The following is a 17889-nucleotide window of genomic DNA, read 5'->3' as shown; positions in this document are numbered from 1 at the left end:
AGTACTATCTCACGGTTTGATGGGCGAGATGGCGGTGCCCACCACCAAGGCCACTAAAGTGCGGCCCCGCGGGATGCTGAGGAAGGGGAGGTCTGCTTCGGAGGGGGGGGGGGTCAGAAGGGCCTCAGGAGGGTGGTGGTGCTTGAGCTCAGTGTCGAATGTGGGCACGCACACACCTGCATGCCAGCCCAGGCCTGGGAGTCACAGGTCCTGGTCAGAACTCATGGGTGTTTTCGTGGCAGCGTTCTCAGTCTGAAATGCGCCACGGCGGAGGCAACACTTCTGGAGAGGCTCCCCATCTTCAACTTCCTTGCAGGTTTGGGTCGCGTCAGGGCTTTCTTACTGCTGACGCGGCGGTTTGCAGACTGTTTATCTGAGCCGTGTGCTTGTTTAGCTCAGTTTCTCTCTTCTCTGCTTTCTGCCCCATTTGGAAAAGGGCCTTGCCTGTTGGTTTGGAGGCGTGGGTCAGGCAGAGCCTGCCTTCCTGTCCTGACTCGTAGCCATGGTTGGGTTACCGAGCTGGAGTTGTGGGCAGCCCTGGCCCGCCTCCGCCCTACCCTGCCCGACAGAGGAACATAGGGGTTGGTGTGTCATAGGCTCAGACGGGTCTGCTCTGGCCAGGGTGAGTGCCGTGAGCGCACGTGGTAGACGGGCTCTCTGGGGACTCCCAGGGCGTCCTGTCTGCGGGTATCCACACTCTTATGCAATCCCTGCTCCTGGGTTTGGGTGAATCCTACGGCTTGATGGAGTGTGGGGTGGTGGGCTATCAGTCCCATGATTACGTTACATTAGCTAAGATTCCATTCTAGCAGACTAGCTAGAGATTCTGCCTCTGCTCTTGAAGCAGGTGGCCACCTGGAGAAGCTCACATGGCAAGGATGTGTCGGTGGCCTCCAGCTGATAGCCAGCAGAGGGCTGGCGCCCTCGGTCATACGCCTGCAGGGGACTGAATTCTGCCAACCCTGGATTAACTTGGAGGCGGGTGCTTCTTTGGTCAAGCCTCTGGATGAGAGTGCAGCCTTCGCTGCAGCTTTGCAAAGCCCCGAGCGGTGGATGCAGCCATCCTGCCTGGACTCAGAGCCACGGGGGCTGTGAGATAACAAATTCCTGGTGGCAATTTGTTATACGGAATCAGAAAACTAATGAACGAAGGACAGATAATGCCGTGGAGCCCCCCGCTTTTCCGCGCAGCACTGAGAGTGAGGGCCCGTCTCCCTCATTCCTGCCTGGCTCTGCTCACCACCATCACAGGTCCATTTCCTGTTGGCACTATCTGTCGGTGGCCTTGGCGAGCCCAGAGACACCCCCCTCGGTGGGGGGGGGGGCTTACTGCTGCCTCAGCTGCAGACCGCGCCTGGCCCACCCCGCTGGCCCATCAGATCTCGGAAGCTGAGGCGGGGACTCTTCATCAGTGCCCTCACTGTGTCCCCATCTAGAAGCCTGTGTGGGTGTTGAGTGGGACGGAGCCAAGAGCCAGGCCCCCTCCAGCCTCCGTCCGTCTGGTCTGGCGTCCAGCCGCCCCCTCCACTGCCTGGGCCACCGCTGCTGCGCACGTGCGCGCGGCGGGCTGTCCTTGCCGCGGGCTGTCAGCGCCTCCGTGCTCAGGGTGCCCAGGGAAGTCGCTCTGTCAGCTGCGCTCTTTTCTAATAAATCAGGTTGGTTGTTGCTTCCTGATATGAAAACAGGCGTTTGTGGAGAAGCTCATGAGCACATCTGCGAAGTGAGAATGATTTAACGCCTCGTCGCTTCGATTCCAGGCAGCTGTAGAAGAACTTGATTTTAGATAATGTTACTGTCAAAAAAACATGCCTTAATACCTCTCTAAAGATGGGAAGGTAGTGTGTCGTGTGTCAGGTAGATGCTGTTTTCTCCCGTCCTGCCGGGAGCCTTCCTGTCACTCCCTGCGCGTAGGCTGGGTCCTGGGGGTGCTGGTGGCGTCTGTGCCCCGAGGCCCGGGAGTAGCTGCGCTCCGGCCGCTCCCCACCGCTGTGCACTGACCCTGCTAGACTCTCCTGCTCGAGAATGGTTCGCAGCCCTTGTGGGGGTGACACACCTTCACCGCCCCCCCCCCCCCCCCCCCCCCCGTGTGCAGCCTGTAAGAAGATAGCAGTCGCCTGGCGTGACCTTGATGTTCAAACCGGCCTCGGAGAAGTTATTTTGGGAGAACGTATTTGCCGTTTGTGCTCTGCCCTGATGTCTTTTTGAATCGCAGCTCAGGGCCACTTGATGGTGGCGGGAGTATTCTGTTTGTACCCCCAGTGGGTGTGCAGTTCTGCCGCTAACCCCTCGGAGGTGGTGTCAGACCCCACAGGTTAAGGGCTGGCTCAGTTCTCCACCAGACTGCGCCACTTCAGACGTCAGCTGCACCTCCGTGGTCCCCAGGCCTCCTGCACTTCTGACCGAGTGGCCGTAAATTCAGCGGTTCCCGTGGCTCCCTTAGGTTCGACGACCCGCTAGAATGGCTCACAGAGCTCAGGAAGACACTGAACCTATGATTATGGTTTTATTATGAAGGGTACAGATCAGGAGGTCCAGCCGAATAAGGGAGGCATAGAACGGGGTTGGGAAGGGTCTGAGCCTGTAGAGGGTTCCCTCTCCCCACGGAGTCAGGGCGCGTTGCCCACCTGCCCCGCACTGCATCCGTGTGCTCACCACGAGCAGGGAAGCTCTCCTGGGTCTGAGTGTCCAGAGTGTGTCGGTTTCCTCACATGGGCGCCATTGGATATGGGCCCTGTGTTGGACTCAGTCTCCAGCTCCTCTCTTCTCCCTGACAGCAGGCAGCTGGGGGTCCCAGCCAGTCCCCATCCTGACCCTGCTGAGGGATGTGCTCACCAGAACCTCCCTCAGTAGCATGACAGGGACAGTCCATCCTGGGGGAAGTCCGAGGACTTAGAGCCTCGCTCCCGGGAAAGGGGCAAAAGCCAGTCCCATTCTTTATTTTGGAACAAGGAAGTCTCTCTGACCAGGCACATGGTCCAGAATCATTTCAAAATGGCGCATCTGTAGTGTTTGGCGTTATAGAGGTGCTCCTGGGAAGCCAGCTTCGTGGGTTCTCACTGAGCTTCTGTGCGCTCCTCCTTGCTCGTGGAGCATGCAGAAGGTGTGGAATGGTCCCCCTGTGGGACCCACTGGGATCCTGGGTTTGTGGCACAGGGTGGGGGTGGGGGGTGGGCTTTCTCTCCTTAGGCCATCAGCACATTCCTAAGATGGTGTTAAGTTGTCTAAATACATCTCATTTCCTATTGATTTCCATTACAATTTCCAAGGTAAAAAATGTTTTTTTGAACATCCTTATTGAAATGCAACAGCGTATGTTAATGAGGGAAATGGTTTCCTGAGGAAGCACATTGCGCGTAGCAATACCAGTCAGCTGCCATTGATGGCAGGCCTGCCCTGGGTTGGATTTCCCTCACCAAGTCCCCCCTGCGCACCTGCGCTGTAGGACCACCCCGTAGGCCCTTCCTGGTATCCCGCCCACGCGCTCTGGCCACACACGAGGCAGTGGCTCCCCTTTCTTGATGGTGGCTGCTGCTGTGCCAGGAACTTTTTTGAGAGAGTGCTGGGAGGGAGCAGGCTTTTCAGGGGTGGAGGACCTCAGGGCCCTGAGAGCTGCAAAAACTTTCCAGAAGCTGACCTGGGATTTGAACCCAGGCTCTCTTGACTCTAAACCTGAGGTCTTAGCGCTCTTCCTTAGTGTCTGGCCTGGGCTCACCCACTGCCTGAGGGAGAAGACAGGCCAGTAGCCCAGACCCAGGCCACGGCCTCCTCACTGCCCCTGGTGTGGGGCTGGCACGACGTTTGCCCGCAGGGATTTGCAGGGAGTGTCCTGTGCTTAGAGTGCAATTGTAGGTCCTGGGTTCTGCTCTATTTCCTCACTTCCCCCATCTGCCCATCCCGTCCCCTTCCAGCTGAGATCCCCTGTCCCTTTGGGGCACCTCTGTGGGTGTCTGTGGTGGGGACCCCTAGACCTCCCCTTCACGGAGGTGGCCGTGCCCCTGCGCCCCTGATACAGGGAGGCCCATGTCCTCTGGCCTGTGGATGCAGCTGGGCCCTGCCTCCGTGTGGGCCTGACTCTTTTCCAGCTCTCGTCCTCCAAACCGAGAGGGTGGGTGAGCCCAGACAAGGGGCTTCTCGGCTGCAAAGAGGCCCGTGTTCACTGTCAGGGGGCTCTTGTTTTGTTCCTTTTTTATCTCTTTAACTGATAGAGAATTGAAATCTTCCTCCCAAATCAAAGCCTATTCACGCCTTGCCCTGCAGAAGTGTGATGCATTCATGTCTGTTCTCGGCTTTGTGGAGGGTTCTGAACCGTGTTCTTCGTCAGGTGTCTAAGTGTGAGCAATTATGCTCACTCTTCGGGCAAATAAATCTGAGTAGTGTCTGCCCTGCATAAACAGTGTGTTTTTTATGCCAAGTCAATGGGATCCGTGTTTTTTTTCCTTTTTAGCATAAATCCTGGGACACAGTGTGTTTGCATAATGTATTTTTATTTTTAATCAAGAAGACAAAATGTTTCAGTGGAATTTTCAGTCTGTAGATCTGCTGTTTAAAGTGCTGAGGAAAAGTGTCCAGCAAATATTGTGGCGGCCTGTGTGTCAATGTGACAGGCACCTTCCTGGGGATGCTGGGACGATGGTGGTGCCCTAGCCCGCCACGGAGGGTTTTGTGAAAAAAATCTTTTCAACCTGAAAGATGACAATAATTACATTATCTGCCTGCTCATTCATTATATATACACTCTTATTTCCAGTGGAATGGAAAATTTCAAATTCAGAATTATTGCTAACCAAATTACCTTTATCAGTGAAAGAGCATCTGCTCACAATTACTTATAAAATAGGAAAAATGAAGCTTTTCAGCATATATGTTTGCAGCCCTGACATCTATAAATTGAAAGTAATGCGTCGAGTTTAGTTGTCCATTTTTCAACACATTCTAAACAGGAGGTAAGCCCGCCAGGAGTCCTGCATGCGAGAGGGGGGCTGGGGGGCTGGGAGGCTGGGGGGCTGGCGGCGGGCCCACTTGTCACTCTCCATCACTTACTTACAGAGAAGCCACCTCCGCATGAGGGACGGGTGCTCCTGCAGGCCTGAGTGTGCAGGGGCGGCCCGGCCTCAGGGTGCCTCATCTCGGCTCCCACCTGGGGCTCAGAGCCCTGCCACAGGGACGGGGGGGGGGCTGGCCTCCTCAGCACCTCTCAGGCAGAGAAGGCCGGGTGCGTGGGGCACGCAGGGTGGCTTATTCTGATGAAGCAGACAACTGTGAGACTCCAGGTTGAATTTTCTGTCTCTCCTCCAGCTGCTGTGCTGTTGGAGGGCAGGCCGCAGGCCTTGTCTGCCCCGTAGCTTCCTCTCCCGGGCAGCCTGGGTACGTGGTGGGGGGAGGGCTCCCTGGTAAATTTTCCCTGAAAGAGCTGATGGATGAGGAGCCTTTGCTCTGGAAGGACTTCACCTGTGTCCTTGTGGGGTCAGCGGGGCGTCGGGTTTCTGGTCGTTCCCGCGGCCCTTGCTTTCCCACGTGGGCCAGGCCTTGTTCTCCAGAGCGCTGTCGCCGTGCCGCCAGGGCTGGTACCCAGACACACGGGGCAAGGCCCTGTGCCCATGTGGCAGTGTGGGGTCCCTTTAGGACATGGGGAGGGGCAGTCCCGTGTCCAGTCCACTGCCGCCTGGCCTGTATCTGTGCACACTTTACCCAGGCAGAGGGTGGCGTGCCCCCGGGTCAAGGTCCTGCAGGCCTGGCCCCTTTAGGAAGGGGCTCTTTCTGGCCCAGTCTGAGGCAGGGACCGCCTCTGTCTGCGTCTCGTGGGGAGGGGCTGAGAACTCACCTGTCCCCATATCTCTGCTGTTGGGGCCTCAGGTGGGACTCAACTGTAGAAGAGAAAGGCTTAATTTTTACAGTTTTCTGAGGTTACTTCAGTGATAGATGTTCCAGAAATGTGTTTAATTTTCCAAATCTGTTTGCTTGCCAGTTTACATTAGAAAAGGTGACTCACGCCTCCCAACACGTTTTTGGAGCTATTTCCCCAGTTGGTCAACTGGTGACCTTGTCCTACGCCAGCTGTGAGTGCCACACAGAGCATGGGCCTGGTTGGGGAGGCCACGGCTGTTCTGTCCTTAACTTGTGTGGGCAGCTCCCTTCCTGGGCTTTCGTTCTGTCCACTTGTGCTGAGAGCGTCCGGCTCTGGCCATCATTCTCCCTAAGCCACGTTCCAGGCACGGACTGCATGCCGGGCTCGGCTCTGTGTCTGTCCGTGGGCCCAGATGGCGTCCCCCGTCCTGCAGGAGGCCGGGGTCCCGGGGAAGACCTGCTGGTCGTACCCCATGGAGATCCTGGGTGGCAGCCCCTTATCAGTGCCCTGGGCTTGATGGTCCCTCAGCTAACAATCCATGTTGTTACTGGGCAGGAGCAGAGGATGGGAGGCAGTGGCCCTGTGAAAGCGTAACTTGAATCCACGTTGGTAAACTTTGTAGTTGGCATTTCCTTCTCCACTGTTACAGTGTGACCCACCCACTGCTGTCGTTGATGGGCTTTGGACTGTGTCAGGCCCACAGGGCGACTGGGATGGGACGGGTGGGCTGACCGCTGTGCCGTGGGAGGCTCCAGGCTGCTGACCTGCTGCAGCCCTGGGGTCTGTCCTGCGCCAGGGGACGAGGCGCTGGTGTGGCCCACATGTCCCTGTAGAGTGGCAGGCTAGGATGACCAGCGGGGGGTACCGGTGACAGCCAGGGCCAGCCGCCTGTCCCGGGAGCTGCCGCTGTGTTGGCCTCCCTCCTTCCTGGGCTGTTTTCAGGCAGGGGTTCTTGTCTGCTCAGCTGTTGCCCCTGTTCCAGCCTGCTCTCCCCCAAGCTGCCAACTGTATACGCAGGGAAGTGACTCTACTTTTCCTGTGTGAAGGAGGTTTTTTCAGTAAAATCAGAAATTTTCTAAACTGCGTGTTTAAGTGTTCTCATACTTGAATTTCACGCTATCCAGAGTGCTCGAGTCGGTGCCCTGGGCTGCGGCAGAGGCTGGCCATCTGCTGCTGGGGCTTCTGTTCTGGGGCAGCAGGCAAAGGTCAGGCCTGGATGGAGGGGCCACTCAGGGGCCCTTGGGACTGTCCAGAGGGTTAGTTTTGTAGCTGCTGATAATTGTAGGTTAGAAATCATTCTTCAGTTCTTTACAGGGAACACAGTGCCCCATCGCATTGCTGAGAACGCTCCTCCGTACTGCGCTGTGGGGAACAGGAGCAGAGAAGGGAGACTGGGCACTTGGGGCTTTGCTCATTCCTGGTGACTCTGTTCTCCTGGGAACTGCTGCTGGGGGGCCCTGCCTAGCGCCACACTGTTGACGAACTCCTGGCCGCTTTACCCTCCACTAGAGCAAGTGGAAATTTCTCTTTTGTAGTGAAATTAAGTTTATTGAAAAATAATTGTATTTAATAAAACAGAAGTTGATTAGAAGAACATGGTTAGATAGACCACAGTGTGGCCCCACCTGTGGGTTGCACCTGCCCTGCCCCATGTGTGGAACTTCTAGAATGGGGACCCTGTGTGAGAGGCTGGAATTCTTTTGTCCTCTGTCCCTCGACACCCCTGGGTGGGGTTCCGAGAACATCAGAATCTTCCGGAGAGCTGACTAAACACAGATTCTCAGGCCCCACCTGAAAGATTCTGATGGAGAAAGTTGAGATGAGCCTGAGAACCTGTGTCTTAAGCTCCTCAGATGAGGGTGCTGTCCAGCTCAGTGTGGGGACCACTGAGGTCAGCCCCCGCAGCACCCTGTTGTCAGGCCAGCCAGCCCCTGAGCTGGCCTTGTGTTTTGCTGGACGCTGGTGGTCGCTCAGGCCTGAGCTCCTCAAGGGCCTCTCACCTGTGTTCACCCAATGCCCCAGGACAGGGGGACAGGCCCTAGTCTGCGGCAAGGGTGTGGAAGATGGGGCTCAAGGGGGCCTAGTGCAAAGACGGCATTTCATTGAAAGCTTAGGTTTTATCCTAAAAATTAGTGATGATAATTGACTTCATAATGCTTATTTATTTGGTCTTACTATAAGAATAGCTTTCAAGTTTCTGAGGGCGATCTGTTCTTACTGCCTAGTGTGACCCCGTTTGCTTCCAGCTGACTTCAGCCTCGATAGCACCTGGCTCCCTGGTTCACACTCCATTCCAGCCCCTTGTGCACAGAAATGTTTTCCTGCTTAGGCTTCACGGGGAAGGACAAATGGGATTGATAATGCAGAAATGTAGGAATCTTCCTTCGCGCTTGCATGGGCTTGGGTCAGAACCTCTCAATCAAGCAAAAATAAAACAAGTCCTCCTTCCCGGGCATGTGAATTGCTTGTCTGGGGAGAGGGGCCCCTGCCCATAGGAGCTGAATCCCTGGGGGAGCAGACATCAGCCAGAGCTGGTGGGCCTTCCCTCTCTGCCTGTTTCCTGGCCTCGGCACCCGGGGCCCAGCCTGCCCTATGCCGTGCCCAGAGCCCTCGGTCCCTATATTCGTTCCCGAAGAAGCAGCACGTGGTGGGCCTTGGGGCGTCTGGGGTCTTCCCACTGCCTGGTCCCAGCAGCCTCCTCCCTGGCATCTCGCTCCCAGCTGGCTGCAAGGACTCAGAAATGAGCCTGTGTGGTTCTTCTCAGCCCCGTGCCATTAGTCACTGTCTAGTTGTGATTGATCCTATAGTGTGTTGCTGGGTCTGCTGCACCATGTGGCCCAGCTGTTCCCCCACACCCAGCCTTGCATGTGTCCTGTCCCGCCTGCCACGTCAAGGGTGTCCAGGCGTGTTTGTCATGCTCAGCCGGGGACAGCAGTGGCTTGGAGTGGGGTGTCCTAGCAGAGCCAGTGACGGAACTGGCTCCAGTAGTGGGAACCAGAGCTGTCTGGAGCTTTTCTGTGGCCCGCCTTCCTCTCCTGTGGACGAGAGCACCTCGCCAGGCACTCACACTTCAGCCAGAGTGACTGTAAGGTGCAGAGGGTCTCAGGACAGGGCCCTCCCACCCCTCGCACCCCCCCCCCTTGTGCTTGGGGACACGAGTAAAAACAAACCAGAAGCAACAAAACACTAATACTTGTTTATTGTTAGTTCTGGAACTTTCTTTGGGAGAGCGGGAAAACCTGTAAACTTTTTTCAGGGTCACTTCTCAGGGCTGGTCACAGGGGAAGGTAGGCCCCAGAGAGAAGGAACTTGCATGTAACTCAGGAACTCAAAAGATGTGTGCGGGAAGAGTGCTTTTAGCAGCGCTTGGTGGGCCCTGATTAATCACAGTCAGCACGGGAAGGTTCCCGTTCGGCAGCACTTGCTTGTCCTCCGAAACAGCGCAGAGTGGATCTTTGCGGGCAGAATGCTGGGAAAAAGCAGGGTCACCACCATCCCCAGAATCTTTGCTTCCTGTAGGGGCATATCCAGGGTTCATAAACCGTGGAGCTTCGTGGAGCTCCAGAGCCTCGCCCCAGGTTGCTGAGCACTCGGCAGAGAGGTCTGGGCAGGGAGCACAGGGGACCTCAGCTGAGGAGTTGCTGCCCATGGCAGTGGGGTGGGGAGGAGCCATTCGTGGCTGGTGGGAGATCGTGCGTCAGGGAAGCTTGGTTCTTCTGAGAGGTCAGCCATCTGGAGGCCAGCCCCAAACCTGGAATCCAGAGGCACCCAGCCTAGGGCCCAGGGCTGTGTCCCGCTTGCTGGCTCACTGGCTGGGTCCGGGAACACGTGGGGAATTGGCCTGGGATGAGCTTGAGGTCGTTTTGGGAGCCAGCGAGCTCTCCTTCTCTCTGTCCGAGCCCTCCTGGGCCTGCAGCCTGTGCCTGGTGGACTTGCCTGGGGCGGGAGTGAGCGCTCACTGCATGCCCCGGAGCGTCCGCTGGCCTCGCAGACCAGTTTCTCACCCGCGAGGCAGGAGTGGTCTTGCCCCTCTTACTGGGGCTGGGGCGGGGCGGGGGCATCTGCAGCATGGTGCACACATGACCCCGGGCCACCCTCGCCGCTGTTCCCGTCACGGCCACCACTGCCGCTCCCTTTCCAGAGGAAGAATCGATCTGAATTCTCTTAATGGAGATGACTTCTTCGCTCCCTGGGCGTGTGGCTTGGGCATCTGGTGGTCGGCGTGGGTGGTCCCGTGGTCACCCCCGGGGGGCTCTCCCTCACTGCCTTGGGGCCTGTGTTTGTCTCGTGCAGACCAAGTCCACCGGCACCTGGACCAGCACGAGGTGAGGTACCTGCAGTTCGCCTTCCGCTGGATGAACAACCTGCTGATGCGGGAAGTGCCCCTGCGCTGCACCATCCGCCTGTGGGACACCTACCAGGTGAGCTGTCCCCGACGGCCCCCGGCGGCCCCGCGCACGCTCCCTCCTGCCGCGCCCAGCCCGGCCCGCCTGCCGCGCTGGCTTTGTGCCCGCAGGCGTCCGCTCGGGGAACGTCCTTTTCTGGTGTTCTTGTCGTCTGAGTAGATGTAGAACCGGGAAGAAGAACTTCCTGTCGTTCTGTTTGTAGCTGAATTTCATTCCGACCGTGTGGTGCCAGCGTCCCCGGGGCTCATGAGCAATTTACATTTCGTCAGGGTCCTAGGGGTGTGGTGGGGGATGCTTGTAACTCTGCGTACGTCTGCGCCGCGGCTGCCAGAAACATTCACACTCAGGACTCACACGTTGTCTTTGTTTTGAGTTACTTATAATAAAGATTTTTAAAAAAATCACTGACAGATTCAGTGCAATATGAAATTTTCTCCTCTCCACCGATTTTGATGAAATTCATTTCTTCTGGAGATTGAGTTTTCTGGAACAAACCACCTTTGTTCCCTTGAGTGTCCCATTGCTTATTCTAGCACCTTTTCATTTTGCTGGAGATGTTTGCTGAAGCTGAGGCCGCGCTGCAGGGCTTACACGCCCGCCGTTCATCATCCCTCGCGGAGAGCGGGAGCCTGACGTGGGCCCGGGAGTGGAGGCCCGCGGAGGCTGGGTTCTTCACTCCGAGAGGCAGGGTTTCTGCTGCAGTGCGCCCCAGCATTCGCGGGCTCTGGACCGGGAAAGGGAGCGCTGGGCAGTGGCTGCTGTGTAGGGCAGCATAAGCCCCAGCCGCGGGGCTGGCCTCCCGCGTGGGAGCCTTGCACGTAGACGTTCATGAATGTGGTGGCGGAAGGCGGGAGGCCCCTTAGAGCTTGTCCTGCACGTCCTTCCCCTTCCCTCCCCTTCCCTCCCTTGAAGGAGCCCTCGGTCTGGACCTGCGTTTTCTCTCTGGGTTAGGAGCTCCAGCTGCTGAGCGGCCCGGCCCCCGCGCCCGCGGCTTCCGACGCCGCGCTTGTGGTCACGGGAATCAGCCGGAGCGGCGGCCCGAAGTTCTGTTCCTGAGGACGTCCTCGTGTCCCGTGCGGGCTCGGGGCTGCTGGTGCTTCTGGAGCCCCATGCTTTGACTTTGCTTTCCGTTTTTGCGGCTTGCGTGTTCTAATGATATTCACTGTGGAAATTATGACGACTCAGCTGCTTGGGTCCAGATCCCCCACTTCGGTTTTGCTTTTCTGAGTGCTTGGCAATTACAGACTTTTTGGCCACTGACACTTGCTGGGATATAAAGCCTTCCCTGGGCTGTTCAGTGCGAATGGCTGTCAGCCTGGTGCTATTAAGTGGGTCTCGGTAGCATCGTAGGAAACAAACTTAATACCCCGTGACGTGGGAACGCTCTCCATTTGTGATGGGTTAGGCTGTTGAAGACCCTGGTCCCCTCATTAAACACACAGTTCCTTGTAATGACGTCCCCATTACAGATAAATTAGGTACGAAGTCAGTCGCATTGTGAGGAACCAGAAAACAGATCTGTGTGTCTGTGGTCCTGCACCACTTCCCTCAGACTCCTAATAGGTGTTAAAACTTTAAGCACAGTTGTGGCATCTTTATTGCGTTAATTTTCCTGAAATTAAATTTTGTCATGAATTGACTCATTTGTACCATGGACTCATTCTTGAGCTGACAGTACCATGGTCATAAACCTTTTCATATCTTAAAAATTGGGGGTATTTCTATTTTACAGGTCCAAGTAACCATGAAATTGTATTACATCTTTTGGCAATGAAAATACATAGTAATCACGGGATGGCATTCTGGTGATTACTCTCACCTAAACTGGGGTGTTTACCAGCTGGGCCATTGTAGGTTTCAATAGCTCCTTAACCCCTTGAAGGTAGCTTGAAGCCCAGTGAGGGTGTGTGCCCACAAAGGGTTTTGGGGGGCAGCTGCTCTGACCCAGGCTCCCAGCAGGAAGTGGCGTGAAGATGAATGAGGGGCACCCTCACAGGCGTGAAAACAGGCATTTAAGAAGCACAAACAATCCAGCCACAGCCCAGGCTTCAGGGAGATGGCCCTGGCTCCCCGGGCACGTCGCGCTTTTGTTCGCAGTGGTTAGGCTGGAGGGGGCAGTCTGGCTCCTGGGGAGCCTGGGCCGTGGGAGCCGATGCCAGGCCTCTAGGACTTGGCCCTCAGCCTTGCCTTTGGCTGCCCATCCCTGGACTGTGGGAAGGGTGCATCTGTCCATCCACCACGTGGATACTGATTACCTCCAACAAGAGAGACCCCTGGGCTTGTTTCCTTTGCTCTTGGTCTGCAGCTGTGGAGGTGAGGTCGTCTGTCCCTAACCTGTTGGGGCCCTTGGTCAGCCAGGCGTGCTCTGGTTTCATTCCTGTTGCTCTCTGACCCTCCCTTCTCTTCCACAAGCTAGCCTCTTGGTCTGTGTCCATGAGAAGGCATGCAGGCCTTGCTCTCAGGTGAAGGAGGGCAGACACTGAGTTGGCAGGAAGAGGGGGGGCACCGCACTGCTGTGACTGGACAGTGATGGTGTGGGCTCGGCCTCCCCCCGCCGGCTCTGAGAAAGCTAGCCTGGTACTTGCAGCCTTTTGGCCCTGGAGGGACCCTGTTGTCCTGTGCTGGTGGCGGGGTTGGGGGGTGTGGGCAGCCCTGCCGAGGGTCCCTTCGGAGGCATGCCCCCACAGTTTCCCCTCTGCCCTCAGCACTGTCCCAGCACAGAGGTGCGGCTGGAGCTGCTCCCTCTGTCCTGTCCTCTCTTCCCGGTGGGATGACGGTGGAGGGAGGAAGGTAACATGCGGGCCCCCGGCCTCCAGCTGTGCAGAAGTCCTTCCCTGAGTGCCCTTACGTCCCAGCAGACAGATGCAGGAGTGTGCAAGGCTCCCGTAAGGTCGGGGTGTTTGCTGTGGAGAAAACAGTGAGAAGCAGGGAGCTGTGCATGAGGGAGTGCGAGGGGGAGTGACGTGCTCATCCAGTCCTGCTGGACGAAGGGGAGAAGCCTAGATCCCACGGGCGCTAGACCTGCAGTCCTCCTGGTGCCGGGGGGAGCTGAGGCGATGACGTGCAGGGCGTGACCGCAGCAGCTGTTGTGAAGGAACGAGGGTGTCGGGAGCTGCTGTTCTCCCTGTGGGTTTGGGGACGGCTGCTCCGTCAAGGTCTGAGCTGGAACCGGAGTGAAGGGTGGAGTGAGCCCCGGGAACATCCAGGGAGAGAAGGTTTTAGATGTCAGGAGCAAGCAGTGTCCCCGGCTCCTCGGGGCTCTCCCTGCAGCAGCAGGGTCCTGGGAGAACGCAGGGGTAGGTCCTTGGCTGCCTTCCCCCCTCCGCGTCCCATGCTTGCTCTTTAGTCTGGAGGCCTATGGAAGCCCCTTGTGGGAAGAAGCTTCTGTCCCAGGCCCTGCCGTTGTGTCTGAGCTTGGCTGCTCAACCTCCCGAGATGATGGGAGAGGATGTGCTCTGTGCCCCATTGGCAAGGGGTCCCTGACCCTCGAGGTGCGGTTTAGGGTGAGCTCTGCCTCCCCGTGATGGGGTGGCCACAATAAGGGCCTTGCCCGGGAGGAGATGGGCCCAGCGGGGTTGGCAAACGCAGGTTCCCCAAGGGCAGAGACAAGCGAAGTTTCCGGATTGTAACTCCCTTGTGCTCCACGGCAGTAGGACGTCAGGCAGCTCAGGACGGCTTCCGCTCCTCGGGCTCCGTGGTGCTTCCATACGGACGTTAGGTTTGCTTTGCTGTTTCTGTGAAGAATGTCATTGGCGTTTTGGTGGGGATTGCGGTGAGTCTGCAGGTGGCTTTGCGTAGTGTGGGCCTTCGCACTATTGATTCATCGGGTCCATGAGCACAGGACGTCTTTCCGTTTGTTTGCCTCGTCCTCCGTTCTGTTCATCGGTGCTTCGGTTTCCAGTGTGCAAGCCTGTCACCTCCGTGGTTGGATTTACTAGTAAGTATTTTATTCTTTTCGAGGCACTTGTCCATGGGATAGTTCCCTATAGTTCACTGTTAGGGTAGAAAAATGCAGCTGATTTTCGTGTATTGATGTTTAACTTGCAACTTTACTGAATTTGTTTATTCCAAGGAGATGAGATCAGTATTGCAAGAGGCCCCCCCCATGTTCGTTGCAGCATTATTCACAATAGCAGGACATGGGAGTGACCCAGTGTGGGTGTGTAAGTATATGGAGGTACAGGGGGCCTGGCCGCGCTGCGAGGGGGAGGGACGGGAGCGCTGGACTGCGTGGAGCCAACGGGAGGGATTCGGGAGCAGCGCGTGCACTAGAAGGTTCTAGGGTGATGGAAGCGCCCAGTGGGGTAGCCCGTGGGCATAGTGGCTTATTCGAAATGAGAAATGTGACTGAGGACGTGAACTTCTCATTTTGCTTTATTTAAATTTAAATGGAATAGGCCCACACAGTGAGTGGCTGCCTTATGTGGGGTGCAGCTCTGGGAAGGGGATGGCGGGGTCAGTAGGTCATGGTGGGGAGTGGGCAGCTCCCCATTCCACTGGAGCAGTAGTGCCCTGGCCGTTGAAGGCTGCAGAGAGGTGCACTTTGGGTGGGGTGGGCTGACCTCAGCTTGCATTGAGGTGACCCCACATCTTCTGAGTAGTATGGCTGTGAAGGGGAGAGGGGGGACGGGGTGGAAAGGGGACAGAGGGCTGATTCCCGGTTGCACAGTGGGCAGTCCTGAGCATTTCCAAGCTCACGGAGATTGCCATTCGTGCAGTGGGGAAGGCTCGCTGGGTGGTGGGAATGTTGCCACGGGCTGGGGTCCCTTCCTCCCCAGGGTCCTGCGAGGTTGATTCAGAAGTGAGTGTGCCGCCGGGGCGCATCCTAAGTAAAGAACACCTATAGCTTTCTGAAGGGAGATGGGAGGGCTGGGTCTGTAGGGGACAGTCAGGGCTCTGGCTGGGGTGTTGGCATCACTGCCTGGCACTTGGGGAGTGAGCCTGGGGCATGAGCTGCTGCGGAGCTGGCCCTCGGGTGGCGGGTGTGTTCTGGTGAATTCCACCTTCCTCCTGCCTTCTCCAGCACCGCCCAGCTTCGTGGACACGTGTGGGGCCCTGCACGTGGCTCTACAGAGGGCTCCTCTCCTCCATCCTGAGGCTAGGGACGGCTTTGGTAAATGAGGGTGGTGCCGACGGAGCCCTTGGAGACCTCATGCTTCCTACAATCTGGTGATTTTGTTTTAAGAAAAGGAAAAATTTCTTACTGCCCGGTGAGTATTGCAAGATGACTTCATTTGGCTTAAGGCATTTATTAAATTCCTTCCTCGTGTTATCCAAAGGCCACCTGAATTCTAATTAGGACACTTCCACTCTCCATACCCCAAAGAGCGTCTTCAGTCACGCTCTTCACGGGGCTGGCAGTAAATCACAGGAGATGGACTGCCGAGCTCATCTTTGGATCTGGTCGTTTGCACACCGTCTGCAGGGCCGCCGCACCCGGATGCTCAGAGCTGACTGTGCTGGTGGGCGAGGCCGGAGGTTCCAGGCCCCTGGTGCACACGTGTTCAAGGGAGCAGCGTGAGGGTCACCAGTCCCTAGGGTGTTACCGCCAATCAAGCACTGAATGGTCCACCTGCAGCCAAACGGAACTGGGTCCTTCCAGGAGAGGATCTGTGTGGAGCAGATGTCTCTGTGGCCTTCCGGACTCTGGCCTCTCTGCCCTAGCTCAGCGCTGTCCTTGGAGCCCAGGGCAGGGCATTTCCTGAAGCTTGTTTTGCGGGACCGATCTGGGGATTCCACGCGGTGTTTCCAGTCGAGGACCGGCTCCCATCCCGAGGACAGGGCTCATCAGTCACTGCGGAGGCCTGGGAATCGCAGACCTTCAGGACTTGCCTAACGCCCTATTCCCCTCACGCTTGGCCTGTGCCACCTTTGCTGTCCCTGGAGAGGGCGTGTCCAAGATGGTGAGAGGCGGGGCCTCCCTGGGCTTCAGAGGACTTGTCTGCACCTCTGGGGAAGAGCTTGATCGTTCAGTCAAGGCACGTTTACTGAGCACCTATTCTGGGCCTGGCCCTTTCTCAGCCCTGGGGACACAGTGATGGAAGACAGGGACCCTGACCTCAAAGAGCCCCCATCCCAGCGAGAGAGCCTGGCTACTCACGCGCAGCTGTGCTGAAGAAGTTGCACTGGGATGTGTGGTCCCCGGGCCTGCACAGCCAGTGGGCAGGGAGGGCATGGTGGGTCCCCAAATGAGATCGGCCCCCGGCGATGAAGCCTTCTAGCAGAGGGTCTTGGGGAAGGAGTTCCGAGAGCCCCGGCCACGACGGAGTGAACGAGGAGTGTGTGGAGCAGGAGGAAGACTGCCAGAAACGGGCGTGGGTGGGCAGTGGATATGCAGGACCTGGGGTGTGGAGGAAGGGCCTGGAGGCTGCCGCCACCCTCCAGGCGGGGGACAGCTGTGGCTTGGTCACAAATAGTCCCTGTGGAGCCAGCGAGAAGATGCTGGATTTGCAATAACCAGGCACTGTGTGTGATTGTACCTGATGCCAATCTGAGGATGGCCTGTATCTATCCGTCTGTCCCCCCACCGGTCAGTCCTTCCACTTGTCCACCTTCTACTACATGAATCCTGGTCTGACGTAGGCCCCGGCTCCCTCGAGATGCCTGACGTGGTGTCCGTGCCCGGAGGGGTCCACTGCCTGGCGTGGGAGGTGGACACGCAGCCGTGACAGGAGGTGCTGTGCCAGAGGTGATGATGAGGCAGGGGACTTGGGGCACCTCACTCTGCCCAGGGTCGTTGAGGAGGCTTCCCAGGGGACATTTCAGCAGGACCTTGAGCTGAGGACAGGCCTGGGCCAGAGCCGGATGCCAGGAAGGGCTTGCCGAGGGAAGGAGTGTGGTTTGGCCCAAAGAGGCAGGTGGACATGGCCTGCTCTGCGGGAGCTGTGGTGGGCATGGCTGCATGAGGGTGTTTGGGTGCCGGGGCAGAATGGAAGCCACTAAACTGAGCGGAAGTTACGGGCAGTGGGTGGCCTGGGTGGTGGTGGCAGGGGGGCAGGTCCAGGTCCACTGTCTCATCCACCAGGCTGGGTGCTCCCAGCTCTGTTTCCAGAGGGTGACTTAGCTTCTATAGGTTTGGGTTCCTGCTTGTGCAAGAGCTTGGTGCTGCTTACCACGGCCGCTTGTCGAGCCCTGCCTGTGACGAGGGCCTGTTGCCGTGGCTGGACCTCCAGCTCCGCCTGTGACGAGGGCCTGTTGCCGTGGCTGGACCTCCAGCTCCGCCTGTGACGAGGGCCTGTTGCCGTGGCTGGACCTCCAGCTCCGCCTGTGACGAGGGCCTGTTGCTGTGGCTGGACCTCCAGGCCCACCAGCCCTTCTGCAGGAAGTCCTGAGTTGAGGCTGCCGGGGCGCGGCACCCAGCTCTTGTCAGTCATCTTTGTCAGCCCCCCAGCACCCTCTCACTAGGCGGTAGCCTCAGTGAGTAAAGCCCAGTGGCCCAGAGAGAGGAGCTGGCAGGTGGGGTGGCCCGGCTGAGCGGTTCCCGGGGGCTGGTGGAGGGGCCAGGGGTGTGAGGGCTGATGCCGGCTCTGCACGTACGCAGCATCCTGGGCTTGGACTTCAGGTTCTGGGTGCCTTAGTGATGGGTGCCGAATGTAAATCCTGCCCAGGGTTGCCCCCACGGCTTCCATCCTTTGTCCC

At 57.6% G+C, this 17889-nt stretch overlaps 1 protein-coding gene across 2 annotated transcripts in view; it reads left to right on the top strand.

Annotated features, from left to right (window-relative positions):
* Positions 1 to 17889, top strand: part of TBC1D22A (TBC1 domain family member 22A) — a 316479-nt gene that overhangs the window by 210618 nt on the left and 87972 nt on the right. For both annotated transcript variants that reach the window (XM_045779679.2, XM_045779681.2), the window contains exon 11: positions 10139 to 10266. In XM_045779679.2, the coding sequence (XP_045635635.1) occupies positions 10139 to 10266 (128 nt within the window). The remainder of the gene's footprint in view (positions 1 to 10138; positions 10267 to 17889) is intronic.

The sequence above is a fragment of the Ursus americanus genome, chromosome 17 (genome assembly GCF_024610735.1).
Source record: "Ursus americanus isolate L20-20 chromosome 17, mUrsAme1.1.p, whole genome shotgun sequence".
NCBI classification, from domain to species: Eukaryota; Metazoa; Chordata; class Mammalia; order Carnivora; family Ursidae; genus Ursus; species Ursus americanus.
This window is presented reverse-complemented; position numbering and strand designations above follow the sequence as displayed.